Below are 26,245 nucleotides of genomic sequence, written 5' to 3'. Positions count from 1 at the left end.
AAACACCAACATTGAAAATATCATCGACGCCCCCAGAACAAAACACGGTCATAGAAATCATCAATACAACATCGATAATAAATTGCCTGCTTGCACATATCTGATAGAAGGAAGCATTCTTACCCCGTTATCATTTTTCATTCTTGATATATCAATAGCATTTAGAAAATCTAATATAAGAGTATTCAAATTTCCATTACACATACTGTCACAATACTGTGTCTAAATATGTAGTTATCAATAATATTTTGACTTTCAATATAATATAATATAGTTCCTACTTGTTTTACTAAACAACACACCTCAAACCCTTATTTTCCAATAACAGTGAACCTTTATTCAAATAGTAATTGTAGTTAGCGTCTCAAGTGCTTATACAATACACATGAGCTACTTTACTGCACACCGCATGTAAAATCCACTAGCTCTCCTCTCCACTACAGATGACGTACTGTATGCAGTCGTTGGGCAATGATGTCATGCTTATCAGGAAATTAAGTCATCTGGTCGGATCACAAAGTGTAGTGGTGCCTCTAGGTCTACTTCAAGAGCAATCGAGTCCCAGAGATTTCACCACACCGACAATTACACATAAATACAAGAGATGGAAAACGTTGAGGTGAATGTACTTTGGAGCTCCTTTGCCCCAATCACTTTGAAATATATTCTGGTGTTAAATGTGAATTTGGCCTCTAATAAAAGATTATGAGGTGCAGTGACAGAGAGCTGTCAGATGGGGGTTTAAGTTGACAATCATGAAAAGATATCCATAAAAAATTGTGGAAAAGGGGCTGTTCAAATGGCAAAACGACAGCCTTTTAAAGGAAAATATTTTATGACGTGGTAAGATTAGCCGATTGAAGTGTTCATTTAATAGATAGAGTAGTTGTGTTCCATTCAAATTAGTTCTCATCTTGATTTGAAGGAGGCAAAAGATGCTCTTGTTTTGAAGAGGAACAGCACTGAAAAAAAGCTTGTAATGTAAGAGTGTTCTTACATTTGTCTCTTGAGCTAAATCAGATAACCCAAAGTCAGGATTTGTATTATCGCATGTTAACGTGCAAGAGTGCCTCATTGCATCCAACGAGGGCACGTGTCGAAAAACCGCATGATTTTAGTGTATCATTTCGAGTCTGGAAATTAAGACAATCAGGCATCTTACATTTATCTTAAATTACGAACATTTATTTCCATTTTTATACATTAAACATGCATATCAATATATTGAAATTTGACACCTCTACTGAAATTATTCTGTAAATATGGCTTTACAAAGTAATCAAATAAATACATAAATAAATAACACTCAGGTAGATACAGTTCATCTTTTGATATGGCACGTCATTTCAAACAACAAACCAGGTCAATGATTGTGCTTATACTCAATGCAAAAGTGGACCTTTGCCGTTTACTGTGCTTTTTCTAAAAGTAATGCTAGCGAATGGTCACAGTGTCAGTGTGATGGGTGAGAAATATGACATATCACTGAACATTTGTGGAACTATGATAAGATGCCTTTCAGCAATATGTTCACGCATACACACAAATGTAAACACGCTCAAATTGTAAACACAATTTAAAGCAGGCACTCTGCCTCTTGGGGACCTTTGTTATTGATTGATTTAATTTTTTTTTTTTAAAGAAAATGTATTTTAACTATGAATATACCAAACATGACACAGATGAAGAGCATTGAGAGATTACTGCTGAGATTCACATTACAGGAGCACATCAACACATCGTTGTTCAAACATTACATACTGTACTTTAAAATAGATTTCCAAGAAACTCTATCTGATGCGTGCAGGAAAAAAAAAAAAAAGTCTTTCACAAAAGCCGCACACACAATGTTCATCTGTTACATGATATACAATGAATATTTAATGTAAAGCTCAAGTAATAAATACCAATGCACACATGTTTTACGATTACGTTCCCCTCGCTGATATCTTTACATTTGAGTGAGTCGCCATCCAATGCACTAGTTTTGTTTTTGTACAAATTTTATAGAAAGTTATATCATAAAAATGTAAAAAGAAATGTCGAAACAAAAAGATGACAGGAAGCATAATATAATATGTTAAAAGGGATTACTGGATTAACAGGAAGAGAAAATGTATTTAGTAGGCAAAGTGATGGTTGACAGATACGTTAGCTGTGACTTCTGTGAAAATAAATAAATATCCATCCATCCATCCATTATCTATCCCGCTTATGATTACAAAAACAAAACCGGAGAAAACACATTCTATAAAGTGTAAAAACAAGCGGAGGGGCCACGTTTGGACCCTTCTCGCCCGTCTCAGAAGCCGGGCACGTGGCAGTAGGCCTCCAACGAGGACAGCAGGATGTAGATGAACCACAGGGAGAGGAAGAGGAAGAAGGTGAGGAGCTTGGCTGTCCGCGGGCCCCCGAGCTCGCCGCCCGATATGCTGGGACGGCGGCGGTAGAGCAGCACCAGCACGCACACCAGCGCCATGATGGTGAAGAGGGTGACAGAGAAGGCCAGGGAGCCCGGCTGAACCTTGAAACTCTTGCCTCTGGTCTTCCAGTAAACAGAGGCGATGGTCCACGCCACCCCGATGCCCAGGAACACGTTGACCGCGTTGCTGCCTGTCACGTTCCCGATGGATGCATCCGCATATTGGTCCTGGATAGCGGCCACTTTGCTCGCAAATGTGTCTGGAACACAAAGAGAAGACATGAGAGAATTTGTCAAATACAACTTAAGATGTCTCTGAAAAGGATACGCAGTAGAAAATGGATGGATAGACGACCAATCATGGCTCACCTTTCAGACAACAGCTGAGCTGCGATTGGTCGTTACCTGAGCCCTGAGCAACTGTGATGTTATTTTCAGTTGACAGAAAGTGGCAAAATGGCCGCCCCCTGAGATGGTAAAAAAACGGGTGCATTTTGCTGCTTAACTCATATTCCACAAACGCAATATTAATCAGAAAGCCGCATTTTGACTAATGGAGGCTCATAGAAGACATTTTTGGGGTTGACGTCCCTCTTAAAGGGACATATTGGATTACCTTTTTTGAAAGACTTTTTAATTGCTTGTAAATTTGCTCAAGCAAGTGATTTTTTTTTTTTTTTGCAAGATGCCTGTCATAAAATGTGTCATTAAGCAAGACTAAGCGTCTTTCGGCCATTTCACAAGATATAAATTAGCCGACGTGATGTATTACGTTTAAAAAAAGAGCATGAACAATTTTTATTATTTTTTTTTTTTTAATTAATTTCATAAATGTTCAGAAATAATGAACGGTACTTACAATTATATTACATAGCTTGTCACTGTTCTTCTAATCTAAAGGAACCTACCCCTCACACCATCGCTTTATTATGGGATGAAATGTCAAAGACGACAATACCAATTTAATTCTGGAAAATATTGTTCGACCGTTATAAAACAATGGACTCTTATATAATCTGAAGGGCACTCTACTCGGCAGATGGCGCTTCGCTCCATTTCCAAGTTTCATAAACCTCGCCCCCACATTGATTGATTAAAAAATCACATCGTGGCATAAGCGAAACCATTCCATTGACTTTAGTCAGCAAAACTGTGAGTAAATCTTGAGCGCTCAGCATTTGTTCTCCTGTGCAATTAAAAACAAAAAAAATTGTGTGATGCTCAAAGACAAAGCAAGCATTCAGACAACACTACGTAAATATTCTGCATTATTTTTCTTCTCATCATTACAGTTATGTAAGCCACTCATTTTAACCCTGCAACACCAAGGTGCCAGCAAAGTCAGCTCACTTCACAACAAGCAACACCAATTCTTTAAAAAGAGACTTCATGCTGTTTATTGGCACGACTAACGGATATTTATTGACAAACAGTGAAGCAACACATGTAGACAGACAATATAGCAATGCTCACATGCATACATTCTTTATCTTCTATAAAAAAAAAGACTACTGCTATCGTAGCTGCTTACCGAGTCAGGTGTGTGTCTCTGTCTGTATTCTAATGTCCCCTGGTGGCCATTGCGCACATATCAGAAGAAACGCAATGTGTGTGACATTTCCATTTATTTCAATGGGGAAAGTGGATGATTGGTTTGAGTTATGAGTGCGGTTACATAATGAATGAAATTTAAACTAAATCTGTACTTTTGCATAAATCAAGCTCCTCAACTCACTTTAACAATGTTCCTTTGCACCACTGGAAATTCACCAACGTAATCCTAACCAAATTTCGAGACGGCGTGTAAGGCTGAGGCAAAACGTGTCGAAAGCAAAGTCCCGGACAATGTTTGAGACGCAACGACTCAGCACAGAGGAAAGTTATCATACGCAGCAGAAGTTGTTAAGACAGAAAGTGAGGCAAAGGTTACGCGGTTCTTCCCAAACAGCTGCCGCTGCAGTGGAGACGAACATCCGACATCAACAATAGTCGACACCCACCTGGGACAGACGTGCCCAGGGCCACGAACACCACGGCGGTGACCGAGTCCTTCAGCCCGACGGTGCAGCCGAAATGAGAGGCCAGGTCCCCGGTCACGGCTGTCAGGACGCCAATTAACGAGATGGACACAAAGAAGCAGGCCCAGCCGTTCCAGTACTCAGTGGGTGGCACGAAAGCAAAGAGCACTTTCCAGAAAACCGTCAGGAAATGCATTATGTAATCAAAGCAGGAGGGCAAGCGCTCTTCGCCGCTTTCTTCCTCATCGTCATCACCTAGGGGAAAGGTAGAAGAGATCGGAATGAAGGGACTGGAATAGTACCATCTGTACGATTGAAATTTTTGCGAGCTACCTATGGGAAGCCAGAGCAAGTATTTTATCTCATCATCTGTTTGCGCAGGTGTGCCAGTGAGCGAAGCGATGATTCAGTGAGAGGGCCTCGTATAAAAGCAGGAAGTGTACTTTTCTATTTATAAACCCTGCACACAAACTTAGGTGAACTCAGGGAGAAAAATGGTGACAAGAGCATATTAAGAAAAATTGGGTTTTTTTTTAAGCGCTTATGTTTTGCGCACAGCTGCCGATCTAAACGGTCACGAAATCCAAAGAATGCTATGAAAAGGGTGAGATGATAAAAAAAAAAAAAAATTCGCCACAGTGCAAACATTGCCATAAATACTTGATGGCCATTAATTGTACAGGCAGGGGAAAGCTGGCTAGTTCAGTTTTTAATGATGGGCCACATTCATTTTTAATCAACTGTCTGTCTGGGTTGGAAAAAAATGCCAGAAATGAGCACGGAGCTGCAGAAGTGTTTGCTTGCAAAAGTATTAAAAAAGCAACTCTACGCGGTTAGGGTCAGACTGGGGAAAAATATAATGAACATTGTGGAGGGTACTGTTTTCTTTCTTGTCTGCCCACAGTATGCTAGCAGCAGTTTCTGCAATTAGTAGTTGCACTCTAACAAGAATAAGGCAATATAGTATATAGCAATTACCTTAATTCCAAAGCGACACAAAAACACAAAAGACAAGGAAAAAGTGAGAAAGAAAAGAAAATCCACTTTCACGCTTGGTGGAGAAACTTATTTTCTTTCGATTGAATTCTTTTCCGATTGAGTCTTGGCAAAGTGGAAGATTTTGGATGCGGGATGTAAAAATGTGGCTGGTGAGAAGCAGGTGGCAAAGTAAATCAGGCCCGCGGCAGTATTGACCTTCCACAGGTTGGGTGACAAAGGAGTGACGTGATGAGACAGTTGACTCACCTGCGCTGACTGTGACAGCACTAACAAACTGTTCCCTCCAGCTGCTGCTCCCCACCACCAGAGCCAAGTTAGTCTTTTTAATCAGCTTGTCCACTGTGCTCTGCAGAAAGACAAAAAGGGGAAAATAGCAATGTCTGAAATCGCATTTTTATCGCATTAAGGTGTTACTAACCCGGCCTCATACGCACACACGTCAAGTAAATTGGAGAACCGAGTCCCTTGGGGGGGAAAAGCCGCTTTTCACGCATGATGTTGTTGTTTTTCCTCAAAATATTCTTGAAATTGGGAAAGGTGATGAAGTTGAAATGATATTTGTGATGTGATCAAATTGAACTTGGCAATGATTGCGCTCTAAAAGAAGGCGCATCAATATTGCAGCTTGAATGCGCAGCTAATAAGAGAGGATTACATTTAATGGGAAGACTGAAGGACGTAAAAAAAAAAAAAAATTGCGATTCCGCCCTCCATTTTGTGATTGCAATTTAACATTTTTTCACGGTTCTTTCCCATGTATTTTCCAAAAACACAAGAAATTAATTAATCTGTAATACAATAAACAGTACAACAGTCTTTTCAAGCGTTCACTATGACAGCTTGGCAAAGTTGTACTCAATGTGGTGAAAACATAAATCAGATTACAACAATAATACAAACGCGTCTGTGGCTTTGTGACTTCCACTTTTCATGTTTCACGATACGCAAGCATGTGGACTGCACTTCTCAACTGAATTTAGACACTATATCAATGAATATATTTGAATTCTCATCATATTCCATCGCAATTTCATGGAGTGGAGTAAAGTATGTTTTGTGGTGTGAACTTTTGTTGTAACATTTTTAGGGGTCAGAATATGCATCACACAACGTGACGTAAAGCATACAGCTAGCCAAAAGTCAAAAAGGGTTTAGTAAGTTGTTTGACCTTGATTGCGAGACACATCAAGAAAATATTCTGTCTGGTGTTCTGCACCAGTGGATCCGCTGAAAAAAACTGAAAGGATTGTCATTCATCTTAAGTGCCTTCTCGCATTAGCTTAAATGAAAATTGTGGTTTGCACTTCAAAACTGTTCTGTTCACTTGGACCCAAACTCGCAAACTTGGACCCCCCCCAAACTGAATCAAAGGCAATCGTTTGACTTAAATAGCATTTTAGCTTCCAAACAATTTTTTTTTTTTTTTTTAGGTTACGTGATCATATGATGTCACATGGTATGAAACGGTGCCCCTTGGATTGTCTTCTCATATGCACTGTGAATTACAGATAAGTATTGGTCGTCATATATAGTCGTATTCTGCTTTGTTTGTTGCTTTTTCATCTTTGCTCTGTTCATCCGATTGCATTTCCAATAAATATCGCAACACAAACCACCACACAGAGAGTACTTCAACCTCTCCTGTTACGCAGAAAAACAGTTCCAGCATAAATAGGTATGCAGATCCATCATTCTGCATGGCCGAGCAGCTGAACAGGACAAGTAAAAAAAAAAAAATAATAATAATAATTAAATGGAATCAGTGATGCAAAGCATTCAAGATGAGTGAAGCATGATGGAGATGATGAGTGGTTAACATGTCTGCCTCACAGTTTTAGGTTCTGGGTTCAAAGCCCACCTAAGAAGCAAGAAAAAAAAAGTAATGAGGAAGCGACGAAGGCTGTAGGTCAGAAGGGAGGAAAGGAACCAAAGAAAAAATATGAAAGACATTAGAAGTGAAAATGAAGGAAAGGAAGAAACAACAGTCAAAATAATCACACAAATTTGAGAAATACTTTTGATTGGGAAAGAATCAAAATTTGAAAAAAAGTGTAACTTGAGACAAATTAATACAATGACCTACAACAAATGAATAAAGCCAATCCAAAGTAGCATTTTTTTCAATGGTGATTGTTGAATTTCATTAAGAAATATGTTTTAGTAAGCGCTTCATCTTTGCGAAGTAAGATATTACACCTGCCACCAGATGAGACGTTTGTGATCCATTCATCTGTTTTCTGTATTGCATATCCTGTTGGGGTCAATTCCAGGGCACGTTTGGAGAAATTCTACCTTCACACTCACACTGTCACTGAGAGGGAATTGAACACACAGTTACAATCCTGCCCCCACAACACCAAGGGTGGGCTTTTCTGCTCAGGTGGCCACGTTTGTGTTTGAAAACATACCGATAGGTTAAAAACATGTTAAAATGCAAAACACCCCCCCAAAAATTTTAATTTTAATAATAATAATCCATTCTCATTTTAAAATTCTATTTTAAATGAGTGAATTGTAATAAATGAATCCATTTTTAATACAAGAAATAAAGCAGTTTATATGTACATGTAAAATTGTCAATTAATAAATCATTCAAAGTTTCAAATCGGACTTCTGCTCCGTAACGAGCAGCTCATATCAAAATGCAAGAAAAACAAGCATTTTGTTTGCATAGTAATCACATCATTCAATCAAAGTCATTGGAAATTGGATGCTCCAGACTGCTGCTCTGAATACAATATGCAGTTTAGAAAAGGGATCAATGAATGGATGCAGAATGAGAGAAAAAAAAAAAACAACACAGTGTCGTATGAAATCAAGTGGATTCTGTTGTCGAGTCGAATTCTTATTCGTGTTCATTTTCAAGGAAGTATTGTATATTGATTGGTCTTGCGACTTTATTGATGCTGCCTCCAAGCGTGACGCTAATGGCTTCGTTCAGTGAAAACCTACATTAGCGCTTTGTCTGTTTCGCTTACAGCCACCTGATGTCAGTTGATGCGGTGCCGAATGTATATCCATCCATTTTCGATGGCGTGATTTGGGTACTGGGTGAGCCGGAGCCTGTTGCAGTTAACCATTATTATAATGACCGTGCAAATTGAATAAAGTAAGCACGCTGCTCACACCAAGCGCGAACTGACGGGTGGTTAATTCAAAGACGTACGTAAAAGCAACAGTAGCCCGAAGACGGAGGCCGATCCCGCCTATGAGGAATTACCTTAAATTCGTACGACTCCTCAATGACCACCTCCAAATTTGTATGTTCTCCCAGACAAGGGCAGCCCATCTTTGCCACGTCCTCCGGCCCTACTGGCGTCTTGTTATCATTGGTGTCTCCTGCACAGGAGGACAAGTGTCGAGAGGTTACATGGGTAGCTCTGCACACGGCTTGCTAAACGCTAATGAGGCAGAACCATGAAACCATGACCTTTTCTAATGAGTGAGTCGAGTCGTAAGGACATCCCTACGAGGTGAGCATTTCAAATGAAAAGCACTTTCCCGCGCGTGCGGATGCGTGAAGGGGGATGATCCAAAACAGGAAACATGTCGGCGTGGTGGATTTGTCCACTGTAGCATGCACTCGTTCTCACCGTGCCTCTGTCCCACTTCCAGCAGAATGGGCTCCTCCAAAATAATCGTAAAAGTCTTGTTCTTCTCATACTCCTCATCATCGATGATCTTCACGTTCAGCAGCTTCCTGAAAGTACAAGGTCAAAAGCCACAGACGGGGATCAATGAGTGAGTCGAATTATGTCAGAAATTGCAGCCATTCGACGAGGAGAAGACAAATGCATTTGTTGGCTTGCTGCCGAAAAGCGGAGGCTTCTAATGCCAGGTGTGACTTTAAAATCCAAATACAAGCATTTGTAGTCACAAGCGGTGTAGCCAAGAGGCAGACAACCCACACAATGAATCACGAAGAGCTGTTATACAGTATGTGAAGATAGCGGCTCGGCAGTTGGACAAAATGCAACTAAAAACCTTTGCCAGTGATGAAAAACAGCATTTATAAAACAACCGCGCTGGCAGCAACAAGGCCATTAATCTTATCTGTAAAAAATTAATGTCTTGTTGGAAATGACGTATGATGTATGACGTGAAATGATGTATGTGCCTATCTATTTAAGAATTTGTGACTAAAACCAATTCTAATTCAGTAAGAGTATACCAAACTGCTTTAAAGCAGCACTGGGCAAGAAATCGACCTTAATAAAGATTTTTCACAACTCTTTTGATGAAACATTGACTTACAAGTACAGTAGTTGAATGGGACTTTATGCCCTGAGGGGGTCTGTATCGTTTTTTACTGGCACAAAGCAACTTTGAGGAGGATGGGATCAACCCTTGTACACAAAAAAATACAAATGTCCTGAATTGCTTTACGGCATACTCACTTCCTCCTTTCGCTATAAGGACGGTTCAGGATTTCACGACACTACGCGCTGCCACGCATGGGAAATGTGGTTGAGTTTTGTCACGACTAAACACTACCGCTTTTGTCCACATGGCACCGCCATAATCAACAAAAACTGACATATGACACAGTGTTGGTTTAAAGATGTGGAAAACATGTGTTACCCAACAGGCTGTTTGATTATTTCCTTTTTGTTTTGGCTTTTGCTTTCAGGCAAAAAGGAATGGAGGATCATTGGAGTCCAACACGCGATGTGCTGAAACTACGTCCTTGGATTGAGCTGCCAAAATCCGGGCAACTCGACCATTGTGGCCTTGATGTTAGCATTGACATCTGACATGTTGCTCACGTCGGGGTCACCAATTGTGGAGATGGAGTAATTGCAAAGATGAGGAAACCAAGGCAGGTCATGTGCTTTTACCCTCCACAACAAAAGTAATTGTTTCCAGAAGAAGCAGCAAGCTACTCTCCTTCAACCCTTTCAAGTCTATCATCCCTTTGAACCCAGGAACGTGACAACTCCATCCTTGCCCTTGAAGTTACAGGTTCCTGGTGAATGTCTCTCCCTTGTGGGTCACCACAGTACAGCATTTTCTTTTCTGTTCTTTTTTTTTTTCCAACATTTTGAATTTTTTTTAATGGCTGTAAAAGTGTGTGTGTAGGGAGGCAGAGGAGACAGCCCACCAATGTCAACTACCCCTGGCAATACATCGAATGGGAAAAAAAAAAAATTCGGACTCGGTTGCTGGTGAACAGGGCTGCAGTATTAGTCAGTCCCTGGGCTGGCTACGAGTGACGAAATCAGTCCTTATTTTTATGTTTGTAACCCCTGTCTTTTGTTTAGTGCACCTATAATTCGCCATAACCTTCATTTATCCTTTTGTGTAGCCGCTCTGTTCATTCGTTTTCGCCATAACCTTTATAATTCATTACTCGGTCCACATTATCCATTCGTGTGTGCACTAGGGCAGTCGGAATTGGGGGAGGGTTGGGGGGGGGGGGGCGATCACTCAATTTCGTTGTGTTGCAGTTTAGTTTGGTGTTGCGTGTCCATTTTGGTGTTTCACTGGCCAGGCTTTTTTGCTTTTACTGCACTTTTTTTTATTTACCCCTTCCAACTCTCACACCTCTCCTCCTCGCCATCTTGAGGAGGGATCGCACATAATATAAGTGGGACCCACTGCGTTTCACTAACATTCAGGTTGAAATAAATGAAACGGCGCACACACACTCACAGACACAACCGCTGCTCATTATTTTGCACTCTGTGCAAAGTGATTTTCAAGGCACACTAAAACAAACCCTTAAGACCTCTCCTGGTACATAGCTGTTTGAATCTTCATTTGTGAAGCTGCGCTGTCAAACTATGACCGACACAGTATTTTTCTCAAGTTGCTTCCTTCTCCTGCATAGTCTCTCTTTCTCTCTCTCTCTCTCTCTCTCTCTCTTTTCACCTCCCTAATGATATGTGGGTGGTTGTCTATTTTTGTCTACACATATACGCCTAGGATGCAGCAACATGCAGGAAGCGCGCCTTTTGCTCACAGAAGAAAAGCAGATTTATTTTAAACAAGAATGACATGTCAGGGTAAAGTCATGCCAGTGGGAGAAAAGAGCCTGCAGGCAACAATATAAACTCAGGTGCATTATGTTGAGGAACCAGCTGAATTTCCTATGTGAAGATGTTAGTGGGAGACTGTTCGGCGGCTCTGGAATGTGTACAAGCGGCATCTGTCATCCTCTGTGATTGGATGCTGTTTATTTACTCATTTGTGTAATGAGATGAACAGGAAGTAAACTGCCGCCATCTCAAAGAGTCTCACAAGCAAGAGACGCATGTCGAAAAAGAAGTGAAATCAAGACTGTAGCTTGAATGGCAGGCACTTCATGTATGTCTCTTAAGAAAGATTTCCGATGAGCACGCAAAGACTGAAAATAATTTTTAAAATTGCAATGAGCAGAGTACAGCTGGAAAGTGCAACCAAGAAGGAAATCGAGTACATATCAAGAAATCTCTCATAAAAATTTGCCTACTGCCAGATTAGAAAATGCTGATCAGAACTGTAAAGACCAAACTTGAGTAAAAAATGTAAAACTATCAAACTATGCATAAACAACTGTCATAACTCCAGAACTCATAAAAAAAGTAATGAACACTAAAAATGGCCATTAAAAAGTACATATATGTTCATTATTTTACTTCATGAGAGTAATCAAATTCAAACTAGGCCCACAAATGTCAAGTTCTCTGACCGCGTCTGTTGTATTGGATCTGATTAACTGCACTTTATGTTGTGACCGGTCAACGTATGCGCATCTTTGTCCGCGCATACAAACTACAAGGGACGAGTAAAATGCTGAAACGATTCCTCGAATACTAAAATTGGCGATAAATTCACATAGCGTTCAGGGTGTCGCTCAGAGCCGACATGAGCTTTAAGGATGACGCCACTCAATTTTACCGGTCTTGCAGTCCTGTGTGTCTGAGGGTCACAGTGAACTCTCAAAAAGAAGCGCTTGTCAGATCCCATCAAGACTGTAAGGCCCCCACTTACCGAGCAGCACTTATAACTGTATCTGATTTCCTTGGATGCTGGCACTGGGACAATTTTACGAACAAGTACACAATGTGGGCGATGCAGATTTGCTCATAGTGTTTGGTCAAAGGCTCAAATTCTTTTAGGTCCAGTTTCGGTTTCTACCCTCTTCTCTGCAATTCTTCCTCGAGAACCCCCTCCGAAAAAGGAAAACCGGTGGCGGAAAAGATTTTAAAAAAATAAAATAAAAAAAAGATGAATGCACTACTTGAAGTGACCGTGAATGAAGACTATTTCCATCTGTTGAAGATGAGCAAACACGCTGAGTGTCTCAAAGGGATCAAGGGAGCGCGTCGGTGCTGAAAATGAACACTAAAGCGGCACAGAAGCACCATGAAGAAATAGGTTTCTCATATCCACGGGCGATATTAGGATCTTGACACATTTGGGATTTCGCCGGGGAATCAATCATTCAGAGTACAACTAAAGGCACTGGGTTTCTTCCCAATATATTGTGCTCTTATAAAATCTGAAAAGCCGAATTGTTTAAGGTCAACGTTACTGTATTTTCTACCCGAGTGAAGCATCTTAAAAATGTTACAGCCATACGCTTGTTGTACTTAATTATTTGCTGGTCACCCTTCAGGAAACGAATTGACTTTTTTCATGTTCATATTGACTACACAAGCCCTCGAACACACCATGACCACATTGTGCTGTTGTATAATATTTGAACATATGCACATTGAGAGCAGCACTCAGGAATAGTAGCTTATGGTTTAATTCAAGCACGTCCGCCTCACAGTTCAGAGGTTGTGGGTTCGATCCCGGCCCCGGTTTCCCTGTGTGGAGTTTGCATGTTCTCCCCGTGCCTGCGTGGGTTTTCTCCGAGTACTCCGGTTTCCTCCCACATTCCAAAAACATGCATGGTAAGTTGATTGGACTCTCTAAATTGCCCCTAGGTGTGATTGTGAGTGTGGATGTTTGTCTCTATGTGCCCTGCGACTGGCTGGCAACCAATTAAGGGTGTCCCCCGCCTACTGCCCGAAGACAGCTGGGATAGGCTCCAGCACCCCCCGCGACCCTTGTGAGGAGAAGCAGTATCAATAACGGATGGATGGATGGATAGTTTAATTTACGTGTATGAGCAATGTTGTTTTTTTTTTTTTTTTCAGTTCTTGAAATATGTTAGCATTACCCCACCATGACCGTAGCGTGCTGCTTTTATCCACGTGTCAGGAAGTTCACAATGTTATTGATTGGAAACAACATTTAGAGCGAGGAGTTAAGAACGCTGGCTATTGATTTACCTTTCCAGAAGTGTTCCCCTTCCGCTCGCACAGTTTTTATTTTAGCTTATGTAACTGCCCCTGTTATCCACTTTAGCCTCGACTGGTGTGTTGCGGCGCACATACTGAGTCGCTTACAAAAACAGATGCACGAAAGAAAGCCGTACAGAAGCATCACAGGGTGTGTGAAGGGCTTCAAATAATCCACAAACAAAGCATGTAGGACATTTCTCTTGTCGGCTTATTTGAGCTCACAGGCTTGTCTGTACATCTTGAACTACTTGCTACACTGCAGAATTTCATTCCTCATTCAACTAGATTTGACATGATTTCCACTGGCTTTGTGACAAAAGATTACAAGTACGTCTTCTTCTTTATCCCCAATCGTTAACTCTAACACAGTGACACATGTAGACAGAAGCACAGAATCACAAACACGGGGTCTTATCCCGGTGTCCTGGAGGTCCCAGAACGTTGACAGAGACACTTGCATGGGTGAGAGCATCCAACTGTGCTTTTGAAGGATGAACATTATCAGCGGCCAGTGCAGCGAGAAGTAAAAGGAGGACACATATTGCGCACTCCTTGGTCACCTTATTAGGTACACTTGCACAGTCTACCGCCTTATCAAACATTTGGCTGTTACAAAGCAGGCAACATTTATCAAATGCAAAAATCAACGAATCAATGGCTTCCATCAAGCATCCTAATTGCTTAAAGGAGGTCCGGTTTCATCCAGACTTGATTAACTTGATTGTTTCGGTTCCATCCATCCATTATCCACCATGGGATCCAAATGTAATAAGGGCCTTCATATTTAGAATGTGATCTGATACGATTTGGCGGAGATACGGTATAAGTGCCTATCGATCTATTGATCTATCTAGATGAATACACGGTATTACCTACTGTATACTTATTAGACAACTCTGACTATACATGATCTGTATTTGATAGTGCCTGAAAAGCAGCTCATCTGTTCAGTGATACAAAAGGTCACATCCATACACAGCAGTTGAAAGCATTGAGTTCAATTTGCATGTTTCAAGAGGACAGACGGAACGCGTTTGAATTAAAAGGATACGATAAAAGATTCAGACTGGCCGGTGCCTCCGCGTAGCTCCAAGCAGTAACGCAATTTGATCTTGTTGAAAGATTTAGGTCTGAGTGCAAAAACTTTGGTATGCGCCGTGGTAAATGCGTTTATTTCATCCCCGTGTACTTGGAAAGTAGGATGAAGTAGAGCACGTTGATGCAAACAGACTTTTCACTTTGGATTCAGATGCCGAGGCAGATCTCAAGTGGTTCGCATGCCTGCGCTTCCCGTTATGTTCTTGCTTCGATGTGTGATCACAGGTTGAGTTTTTGGGTTGTTGTCGCCTTCCATGGTGAGTTTCATTGAAAAAGAAAGTAAGACATGCTGCGGTGCTGTTTACCAGTAATAATCTAATGAACAGTAAGCATTGTCTTTGGCCTCCAACGCAAACACAAGCCGCCTGCAACCCCACAATTTCACTTTGTTGTACACTATTGGCTCATTAACCACAGCTCATGTAGTTGTCTGCATTATGTGAAGATCATTAGGGACTCCATGAACCTCTCTCAACTTCCTGTAATTGCTCAGGAAAATCTTTTCAGTACCCCCTTGGAGGAGCATTTGGTTAATGGGATTCGAGACACAGAAAGACCATTCAATTTTCAAACAGGAAAACATTCAGAAACACAAGAAATTTGATACAGTGAAATTTCACCAGCAAGGAAACAAACGGGGAGATGCGAAGCCTCTGTGCATTCACCTGCCTTTTTTTCCTCCCTCGGTGCGCTCAGCCGACCCACACAATACTCCCACTCATGAACCCTGCAATCCTGCTTGCGCAGACACATTTATTTGACACGTTTTATTCAGCGTTTCTCCCTGTGTCTAAATGCTACTCACGCTGTCGCTTTCCGTGCTGTAAATCATTTGGCATTCTTTGAACAAACCACAGGGTTCACATCGGCTTTCATCAGCTCCATAAATTCGCAGATGAAAATGATCACGCAAACACACTTTAATGGCTACTTCACAGCAATCCTTTTCCAGTTCCTTTGTCCTGTACTTTTTTAATCTCTCCATTTTGGGTGTGTTGCACAACTTCTGTTTTTTTTTTTAAAGTCAGTCCTTTGTGTTGCATTTTTAATGTACACATTGTGGAGGCATGACTAATCGACATATGCTCGATCCCACTGTTGCATTGGTTCTCCCTCACCTACCAAAGCTGAGCAATACCAGAAGACAATTAGTCTAATTTCATTCAAAAACCAAAAGCACTCTGCCTCCTCAAGTCAAAACACGTAATTAGCGACTAGTCGACATCGTACTCTAAACGTCATTGTGGACCATTAAAATCGATTAGTCGACTATTCGACTAGTCTCTATAATTCCTATCAACTCCAATATGACCCCAACAAACTCAAAAGTGTTTTCATGTCAAATCTGCACTCATCCAGGGACCTCTGTCCCTCTGTCTTCCTCTTTACATCAGCTATTATCTGCCTCACAATGATCTCCTCTCATCCTCCCACGACATTTCTGTGAACGAGCTATGCTTCTCAGAGCCCACATGTCTCCAATGTTTGATTAAGAGATGCGAAGGAACAGAGGAGGAAACCATCAACCCATCAATTTGATATAGCGCTTATCCTGTTCAGATTTGAGGAAGCTGGAGTCATTTAACTTGTCACTGAGTGGGAACCGAACGGCTTGCACGGTAGTCAGGCGAGTGTGGCGCCATTAGTGACGAGAGGGAAAACAATCAAATAGATTTTGTCACTCACATGGTCTCATCGTTCTGAAACTCCAGCTTGCCAGAGACTTCCTCGTAGTCCTCGCCAGCCTTGGCGGTGCCCTCGACGGTGTGGTAAGGCACCGCGACCTTGCCCCTTGCGCCGGACGTCCGGTGAACCTTGACCTGCATGTTTCCGACGCTCTCGCTGACCCTGGTCGACTTGCTCTCGAACGTAAAGATGCCGGCGTGGTCGTCGTCGTAGATGGTGACCGTGGCGGTGTGAGCGCTACCCAGGGCGGCTTTCGGCGGGATGTGGGACGACATGCCCGCCATGCTGTTGCTGGAGGAGATGGAACGTGGCTCCAGGACGGAGACCTCAGCCCGGTGCACTATGCGGGGGTTGCTCAGGCGCACATAGAAGTGTTCATCCTCTTCAAAAATGTCATCGTCGATCACACCAACGGTGAACTCTTTTGTGGTCTCGCCAGGTTTGAAGACCAAAGTGCCCTCGGCGAACTCATAGTCCGACCCGGCATTGGCAGTGCCATCCTCTGTGCGGTAGTCAACCTGTTTGGGAGAAAATATGGGCATTGGTTTTATTAGCTGGAGTCATAAATGTTCAATTATTCACGCTTGCTTTGAATCAAGCTGTTGATTTAAAATTCAGCTGAAGTTTTTTTTACCTTCACCGTGCAGCCGGCTTCTCCTCCATGCCGACTGACAGAGAGCTTTAAGGAGCCGCAGTTCTCAAAGCACTGGTAGTGGGAGGGGTCAAACTGCAGGTAGATAGTGTTGGGGTCCTCTTCTTGTCCGCTAGCCTCATGACAGCTCACCACCTTCCTAGCTTGGTCGGCAGCGTGCTTTTTCAGGATGTTACCGGCGCCGATCATCATCCGCGTGGCTTGGATGCGGTAGAAGGCTCGGCTCTTCTGTTGTTGGACCAGGACTTGATAGTTGGCCATTTCGATCAGCTGCTCCATATCCTTCTCCGGATGCCTCTGCTTCAGTTCTTTTAGGGTGCGGGCCATCTCCCGTCTAGCTTCCTCCTCTTGGTCCTGCTCCGCACTCATCCCTCCACCTTCCTCCACCCCCTCCAGCATCCCATCCAGAGCCTCTTTGGGGTGAGTGTGGGAGTTGACTCCCTGACCGTCCATCTCCAAGTCCATTTTGGTGAACATGGCGTCGCCTTCGGATTCGATGATAATGCCGCGATTCTTGTCAGCACGGTAGCGTTTATTGACGTACTTGTAGAACAGCAGGCGGCGGTCTGCGATCCAAGCTTGTAGCACACAGAGTGGGAAGAAGAGAAAGGTGAGGACTGCCTCCCAAACATCCACCTCACCGGGGGAGAAAACGGACAGGATGAGGTAGAGCCAGATGTAGGCAAAAATACTCCAGGCGCCAGTGACGAAAAACACCCTCGGGTGCTTGATCTTGCGCGTCTCGTTTTCTGGCACTACATAGACGCAGATGGCTATTATGATGAACATGTTGAAAGCGGCGCTGCCCACGATGGTGCTCGGTCCCAGAGCTCCAGATTCAAAATTATGGCCTACCACCTCAATGACGGACAGAAGGATTTCTGGCGCCGATGAGCCCAAAGCCATTAAGGTCAAGTTGGACACGGTCTCGTTCCAAATGCGCACGGTTGTCGTTGTCGTCTCACCGTTGGGCTTCTTGATGGTGATCTCCTTTTCCTGAGAGGTGATGACCTCAATGGACGACATGAAGCGATCGGCGATGATGGACATGCCCAGGAACATGTATATGAGAGCTGCAAAGTAAACAATGGCTCGAGCCACCTTATCGCCCACCACAGGGTTCTGCGGATTCCACATGGGCAGCACCACCCCATCGGAGCAGTTATCTTCACTGGTGCAGTTGCCCGGTGGGCTGCCAGGATCTTCATGGCTGGAACTGCCTCGGGACACGTGGGTGACTCCCGGGAGCAGCAGCAGCAGGACTGAGATGTACACGCAAGGGGTGAAAGATGGAGTGCGCTTTTGCGGATACATGGCTCTGTGACGATGTTTGTTTTTCCTCTGAGTTCAAGTTCAGAGTTCCGAGTCCTCTGCAAGAAGATAAGGGGGCGGGGGGATGGGGTTGAGATGAATTTGTATGGAGAATGAAGAAGAGCCACACTTGCTCCGGTCACATGTTCACACTAAGGCTATTTCATATTAACTGTAATCTTACACCTTACGGCACTTAATCACTGGGATTCATAATCAAAGAACAAAATGTTTCCTGCAGAACCAAGTTGCAGGTTATCTGAGAGACGGTGTTAAGCCAATGGCTTGATTTCCTTCTTTGGCATTTCAGCTCAGCAAAAGCATTGGAAGGAAATTGCAATTCTAGTACTGAGTGCTAGTCCAGAAATAACAGAGGCACTCATGCTCTTTTGTATGCAAATGATGTGGGATCCAATAGCTTGGCAGGTTTGGAAACCAGAAATATTGGCACTTACTAATCGTTGAGTCATTGGTGTTGGCCTGCCCCACTCCCACACATAATGTATAATGTGGTCATTTTCTGCGAAAGTAGCGGTGGAAATGTTAACCTTTGCACTTGCAGTACGAACAGGAAAAGTGACTCAGGCCATAATGTAATGTCGAGTTGGATGGGATGCCAAAAATAAACCCTGGTAAAAATAAGAAAGAAAAGACTGCATCCGCGCAGTCTGTGATCGTGAACAAGAGTTGGCCATTTTCCATATGGGGACGAGAATACCGATGATTTAACGGAGAGCAGTGCCGTTGTGAATACAACATATATAACTTTAAGAGATTTACTGTGCCACCATTTCTCAAATATAAATACACCACTAAATGAGATCATTTCAGCCTTGAGGTACCTTGGGGAAATCGGCTTCGAACATGAGAATAAATGTACTAGATTATGTGTTTGAAAAAGTCTTTCATAGGCGTCTGTAAATTCACGTCTTGACGAAATCCATTTAAAGTACATCGGAGCGAAACGTATTGACGCTGTATTTCTTGGCAGCAAAATGGCCATTTGAACAACTTGAGTGAATAATTCAGACTAGAGAGCCAATGGAACCCAGAGGTTCCACATCAGCATCAATACGAACGCCGAGCGAAAACAGCACACGGGGGAAGGTGTAATCTGATGCGCCTGATCAAAATTTTAAGAGCGTCTCAAAAATAGGTTGGCTGCCTACAGCAGAGGGGATGTGACAATGGTTGAGCCACGCCACGTGCTCTCATTGACATGCAGCAGGGAAAGGCTCGCAATCTCCACGGCGACCCGCGAGCTCACGTTCGACGCAACTGTCACATTTGAAGGTGAAGCCGAACGGTTGCGGGAATCACGGGGGACATTTCTTTTTCTGCCACACCTCAAAAAGACAACAAACAGATTGCATTTGTGCCAGGCCGCCACACTGTTGCTCAGATGGCGTAACACATCAGCGCCACAGACAGCAACTCCGACAAACGCTTGACTCTCTTGCCTGGGGATGTCTTCCAGCGTTTCATCTCTACTTTTAGAAAAGCCCATACGGTCGATTTAATGCTTCAAAGGCTTTAAGATTAATCATCCTGAAGAAGAAACAATAATGGATGCTCCTTTTAGAAAGGAAGTCAGTCCTGCCAATTTCAGTAATGGATTTCTGGTATTACACTAAATATAATATCATAAAACTGAATGCAATTTTTTCGGCACAAATGTTGAGTGGGTGGTGTGTTTCTATGGAAATAGTAAGATCACTAACTGGTGGGATTAGGAGAGGAGAAAGGCTTCTCTCTTTGCTCGATGGCACACCTTTGAGACAGGTAGAAACGAAGTAGACGACGGTGACTTATTATTTGAGGTGTTCACTCGTTTCCATGAATTATCACATTGCTTTGAATTTAAAGAACATGCTGGAAGACTGCCAGGACAAAACAATTTATCCAGGCTTTGCAGGGATTTCACATTTATTCACCGGGCAAGCGAAATATCAAGAGAAATGAATATTAAAACAAAAAAAAAAGGCGTGACTGGATGGAGGAATTCTGTGATTTATATTTTTTTATTTAAGGCCGACACAAACAGTGCATGATGGCTTCAATTTGAAATGTGTTTATTTGTTAAAAATACTATAAACATAGTTCGGTTATATGAATGATTAAATACATCCATAAATAACACCTGAATAATACTATAATTACAATTATTTATTTGTTTGAATACCACTTTCACTGCCTAAGTAATTGAATGTGAGCCAAGCAAATTCCAACGAGGCAAAACACTTTATCCCGATTGGTCTTTCTAAAACACGAATTCCTATATTTAACATCCCAAGAGACATTTTTGACTCACCTTGCAACACTTGTTGAGTGATCTTGGTGTTTGAAGTTGAAAGCTTCAGAAGTGGAACGTACTTTGCATTTCTCTCTACAGGAGGGAAACAGAAAAGGTTTTAGATAAAAATCTCTTGAGTTTCATCACCACCACAGGTTGCCTGTGAGGGCTGTTTTGAGATGATTTTAGAAAGAAACAGCGAAGAGATTGCTCTTACGTGTAGGAGACAATTGAGGGGGAAAGGGTGAAATCCTAACTAAGAGAACATCGCAGATGCAGGGGGGGAAAGTCGATTATTAGCAGCAGTCTGTGCGCGAGGGACTAATTGGCGGCTCCATTTGATGCGCACAGCACAGCAGCGCCACATGTGCTCACAGAAAGCCCCAAAATCTCAAAGGAGCCTGCTTATTGGGCTCCTTGCCTGCAGATGAGCAGAAGAGGCAGCCGGAGTGGCGTCCACATAGCAAGATGATCCCCAATTGTGTTGGAATTCCTTTTAGATCAAACTTGAAACCTCCGGATTAGTTATTCTTGTTGCTCCTGCACGGCGATGAAACATCCCACAAATGTTTTTCTTAAAGAAAAATTTTTAAAAAAAGAAAGAAAGAAAAGAAAAAGAATACACCACACGTTCATTCATCCGCAGCCCGATTGTTGGTGCGTAAAATATGACCGACTCTCTGCTCTATAGTGTCCGCGGAATGAGTCACAAATCCCGCTAAAGTGCCGTTTGCCAGAGTGTTTTTAATCCGATGATGTACAGAGAGTGGTTAAGAAATGGGGTGGGGGTGGGGGGTGCGTGGGGTAGAATCCCGGGTAACGCAAAGAGAGCCAGGCAGCGGTGCACATGCAAGGCGTGAATGGATGGATGGTGATGGACCGACAACTGCACATCACAAGGACCGGGGCAAAGATGGATAACGAGCGAGGTGGTGGTGGCAGACAAGAAAAGAGTGAGTGTGTATGGGGTGACGCCGAAAATACAAATAAATAAATAAATAAATGCAAGTGTGGAGTCTTACTCTTGCGGTGGGCAGCGTTGGCACAAGAGGCGATGAGCGAGGAAAAGGAGGAGAAGCAGTAACACTGCAGTGGAGACAAGGGAGGAGACGCCACACGTTCGATTTGAACCTTCTGACTGCATGCGCATCAAGAGTCCACAGTGAGCCACTCTTTTACTCCCGTTTGTTTTACATCATCACTCATCGCTCAGCGGCACCCGTCACCTGTTGTCGTCCAAGAGCAAAAGACAGGTTCACTGCTCACTTCTAGGCACACCTGTACAGTCTACTAAATAAGATGCCCTGTGAAAGCTGTATCCAAAAGTCTGCTTTTACAAAATGAATAATGCTAATCGACAGTGTCACACGCACGCAGTGATTGTGGATTGCAGTGGTGTAAAACTGCACTGCAACGTGTAGCCTTCTGAGAGCCGTTTCTATTGAATTGATCATCCCCATAGAGTTAAATGAGGAAGCAGAATTATGAGAAACACTTATCTGAATGATGCAGGGCAACCCTACACCACTGCAAACAACCTCAATCAATACACAAATGATAATACTTTAAATTTCATTTTGTATAATGTGTCATTACCAGGCCATTATAGCGTACACTCACACACCAATTAGACTTGCACAATCTCATTTCATCTAATACGAGAGATGTATCTAGATGTTAGTTTGTGTTTATTTTTGTAGTTTGCCATTAGTGGTTTCAACATTGCGGCACGGTGGTCGACTGGTTAGCACGACCGCCTCACAGTTCAGAGGTCGTGGGTTCGATCACGGCTCCGGCCTCCCTGTGTGGAGTTTGCATGTTCTCCCCGTGCCTGCGTGGGTTTTCTCCGGGTACTCCGGTTTCCTCCCACATTCCAAAAACATGCATTGGACACTCTAAATTGCCCCTAGGTGTGATTGTGTGTTGTGTTGTTTGTTTGTCTCTGTATGCCCTGCGATTGGCTGGCAACCAATTCAGGGTGTCCTCCGCCTACTGGTCCAATCAGCCCAGCTGCAGCCACCTTCAATCAAGGCGGCTGCCTTCAAAAGCTGCTGAGGACAAGCGACCAGTGCTTGAATGTTGACTATTGCGGTTAGTCTGAAGCTGTATCACGCTTAAATATCAAGTTCATGCTACTCAACTTTTTCTGCAGACCTTGTTACTACTTGATCAACAATCAACCACTTGCTATCCTCTCCATCTCTAGACTGACTCCGTGCTGCAAACCAGTGTCCCCGGCATCATCATCACTCCTTCTTCTCTGCTCTCATTTGGAACCACCCCTTGGACCTTCTCTAGAACCACTCGAACCTCCTCCTCTGGACTCAGGACACTCATGAACTGAAGGAATTCAGGTTTTAATTAAAGGTCCTGTTGTGGACTCTTGGTCTGTGTCTCTGCTTCTGGGGTGCCCGGCACATTTGGCTATTATTAATCGCTAGGGATGAACATCTGTGCTTTTTTGACACCCCCTTTCGTTGCTTTAAGCGGAAGTCAACTTAAAACATATTTTTTTCAAGAATGTTTTATGCAAGCCCACTAGTTGAAACAGGGCATTCTGATAAATATTGCGTTTGTGGAATAAGTGTTAATCCACTCGTTTTTAGCCATCTCTGGGGGCGGCCATTTTGTCTTGTGTCGACTGAAAATGACATCACAACTGCTCACAACGACCAATCACGGCTCAGATTCGGAGAACAGGTCAGCTGGGATTGGTCGTTGTAAACAGTTGTGATGTCATTTTCAGTCGACAGAAGACAAAATGGCCGCCCCCAGAGATAGCTAAAAACAAGTGCATTTTGCTACTTAACTTATATTCCACAAATGCAAAATTAATCAGAATGCTGTGTTCCAACTAGTGGGCCTGCTGGGAACATTCTTGAAAAAAAATATGCTTGGGTTGACTTTCGCTTTAAGTACTCATTGAAGGCGCAAAGAACATTGAATATAGGCTCAAAGGGCAACAGGCCTTGAGACGTTTAATTGACTTTTCTTTGTGTATAAGCATATAGATGATGCCTTCAACATCATATAGTTCCCCCGGGATTGATACATTGCTCGCTGCAATATCCCTCTAAATGCTGCACTTAGTCTCTCAAATCACAAAGCAATGCTTTCAGTCCCACCGGAGCGACGCGACTGGGGTTAATTGCGTTTCTGTCTGGCTTCGGGTGGAGCTTTCCATCACAGCTCGCTGCAGATTGTCATCTGAATTAGCAATGCCGATGTTTCTATATACATATTGTCATAAAGGCAACTATCTAAAGCTGTTGCACATAAAGTCCCTAAGCAGGAATTTTGAATTGGCGGCGAGTCATTTGTTAATCAGTCCTGTTAGACACCTAATGTGACCATCTGTTGCTGTTACTCTCTCCAGCATGTCGCCATCTTGTGGATCATTTAGTATCTGTCACTCTTCATCTGCAGCAACAAACTAATCAGAGCATTTCCGGGCGCAACCTTTTCCGAGAGGATTAAATCTCAGGGTCAGTCACCAATTTTTAGACATTGGTAAGATTGAAAACATTCTAAGTATTAATAGCCAAAATGACCCCCAGATATGATCACTGCACTGCAGCCTTATTGCTTGAATAAAGGAATTGTGTTGTCCAGTTCTGGCTTTATACACTGCTCAAAAGCAAATATTAATCAAAGTTGACTATGTGTCCATAAATGTATTTTTGCCGCAGATTGTGAGACATGTCTTTACTTTTTTTCCCGAGCACATCAGGTGTTTGTTTTAAGTTTGACCTATAAAAGCTTGCGCAATATGGATTTTACCATGCGTTGTAATTAATAGCTATGACGTTTAAAAAAAAATCCACCTGTTGCTGAACCTAACCCTTAACTCAGAAAGTGCATATCATATTATTGTTGCTATGTTATTATGAAAAGCTAACATGCTAGAGAAAAGCAAAGGGTCGATTTGGAATCAGCACGAAAAAATATATCTCTACATAATTTATGCATCTCTGATTAAATATTTTGTACGAATTTGTTGACCAGTGTAATTCACGTTTGCCCCTTAAATTAATGAACTGGATGTGATCATTTGCCATAATTTAGATACATAAATTATCTTTACTTCCACATTTTAGAGAAACACAATTATTTATTAGTATCTCTAGTAAGCCCATACAAAGCTTACATTATCAAGTCATCCATTTTCTAGACCAGTTACCAATACACAGTTATATCCACTAGAGGACAGACTTGAGCTATTTATGGAGAATCTGCTTCTGTCATAATTTATTTTAAAAGATGTCAATATTTTCTGTTCTTCAAAATGTCAGCTACGTTCCAAAATAAATACAGTAATATGTCACCTGCAAATAAGGACAATGATATTTGTGACTATGTCATGCTATCATATGGCTAATATAAAAACTGATATGAGTTGTTTGATTATTGATGTATCGTGTAATAATGCATTGTAAAAAAAAAAAAAATCTATCCCTTCATTTTCTACAGTGCTCATCCTCATGGAGCAAATCCCAGCTGACTTTGGAAAGGAGGCGGGGTTCACCCCGAGCTGGTCATCAGCCAGTCACAGAGTACATATTGATCGGCATCCATTCACATTCACACCTATGGACAATTTAGAGCAGGGGTGTTCAATCCTGTTCCTCGAGGGCCGCTGTCCTGTCCATTTTCCATCCCTCCCTGCTGCAACAACGCCTGATTCAAATGGTCAGATAATCAGCAAGGCTGGAAAACGAACCTGATGATTTGAATCAGGTGTGTTGTGCAGCAGGGAGGGATGGAAACCAGGCCAGGCAGGATGCCTCGAGGAACAGGATTGAAGACCCCTGATTTCGAGGCTTCCTCCACTGTATGTAACAAGCATGTTTTGGAGTATGGCAGTACCAGTGGAAGATCTACAAAAGCATGGCGAGAGAACATGCAAACTCCGCACGGGAAAGTTTGAGTCAAGATTCAAAACCAGGACAGAATTGTGAAGCAGGCGTTCCAAACACTGGCCTGTCGTGCTGCTGATTCAATCAACTTGATTTATTGATCAGAATTGATGAAGTATGGACTCTTGGTAAGCTTTGAGGCTCTTGCCCTTTTGATAGGCTACTTGACATTTACAGCTTGGGACATAGTGTATGTGTATTTTAGGCCCTTTCACTTTAAACGGAGTAAAAATACTTACAATCAATGCAGAGTGAAATCAAATGACACCCTTACCCTTTGAGTATTGGGTGAACCAAGTGCATACAGCTGGTTGGCTATTGTAGTATGTTATTCCGGGGAAGGCTGAACTATGCAATGACTGGCGGGAGCTGCTCATTTCCATCTTTTACATCACCGGGTCACAGCAGGAAATGGTCATGAGACAATAGAATCGATGTGATGAAGCCGGGATGGACTTTTAATGACGGCTTCATTCATCTCCGACACTTTTGGAATGTGAGGTTGGAAATAAGGAGAATTTACAGGGGAGACGCTTGTGCAGAATGACTCAAGTAATTGGTGAATGGGTACAAT

The 26,245-nt window shown here is 42.6% G+C and overlaps 1 protein-coding gene across 3 annotated transcripts; it reads right to left on the bottom strand.

Annotated features, from left to right (window-relative positions):
- Nucleotides 1-1,158: 1,158 nt before the first annotated feature.
- Nucleotides 1,159-22,130, bottom strand: slc8a4a (solute carrier family 8 member 4a). Of its 3 annotated transcripts, XM_086012471.1 has the most exons (10): nt 21,778-22,130; nt 20,774-20,848; nt 17,134-18,521; nt 16,500-17,017; nt 9,033-9,139; nt 8,660-8,778; nt 5,686-5,785; nt 4,423-4,695; nt 3,954-3,992; nt 2,600-2,682 (listed from the first exon to the last, which is right to left on the bottom strand). In XM_086012471.1, the coding sequence occupies exons 3-9, from the start codon at nt 18,463-18,465 to the stop codon at nt 3,958-3,960; spliced, it is 2,484 nt and encodes an 827-aa protein (XP_085868597.1). In that variant the 5' UTR covers nt 18,466-18,521; nt 20,774-20,848; nt 21,778-22,130; the 3' UTR covers nt 2,600-2,682; nt 3,954-3,957. The 3 variants fall into 3 exon arrangements, with proteins under 3 accessions (XP_085868595.1, XP_085868596.1, XP_085868597.1); XM_086012469.1 differs by lacking the exon at nt 3,954-3,992 and having other exon boundaries at nt 1,159-2,682; nt 21,778-22,125; XM_086012470.1 differs by lacking the exons at nt 3,954-3,992; nt 21,778-22,130 and adding an exon at nt 20,973-21,721 and having other exon boundaries at nt 1,159-2,682.
- Between the last annotated feature and the right edge of the window lie 4,115 nt (nt 22,131-26,245).

This window comes from Filicampus tigris, chromosome 17 (genome assembly GCF_054856515.1).
Source record: "Filicampus tigris isolate MCC_2025a chromosome 17, RoL_Ftig_1.0, whole genome shotgun sequence".
NCBI lineage: Eukaryota > Metazoa > Chordata > Actinopteri > Syngnathiformes > Syngnathidae > Filicampus > Filicampus tigris.
The sequence above is the reverse complement of the archived record's forward strand: the minus strand, read 5'-3'. Positions and strand labels throughout refer to the sequence as shown.

Excerpts from the sequence above, each read along its gene's own strand:
- slc8a4a (XM_086012469.1), bottom strand. The coding sequence starts at position 18,465 with ATGTATCCGCAAAAGCGCACTCCATCTTTCACCCCTTGCGTGTACATC. Across the intron at positions 9,140-16,499 it reads TTTCAGAACGATGAGACCAT|GAAGCTGCTGAACGTGAAGA; the intron begins GTGAGTGACAAA and ends TTGTACTTTCAG. Across the intron at positions 8,779-9,032 it reads GGAAGTGGGACAGAGGCACG|GAGACACCAATGATAACAAG; the intron begins GTGAGAACGAGT and ends CCTCCTGTGCAG.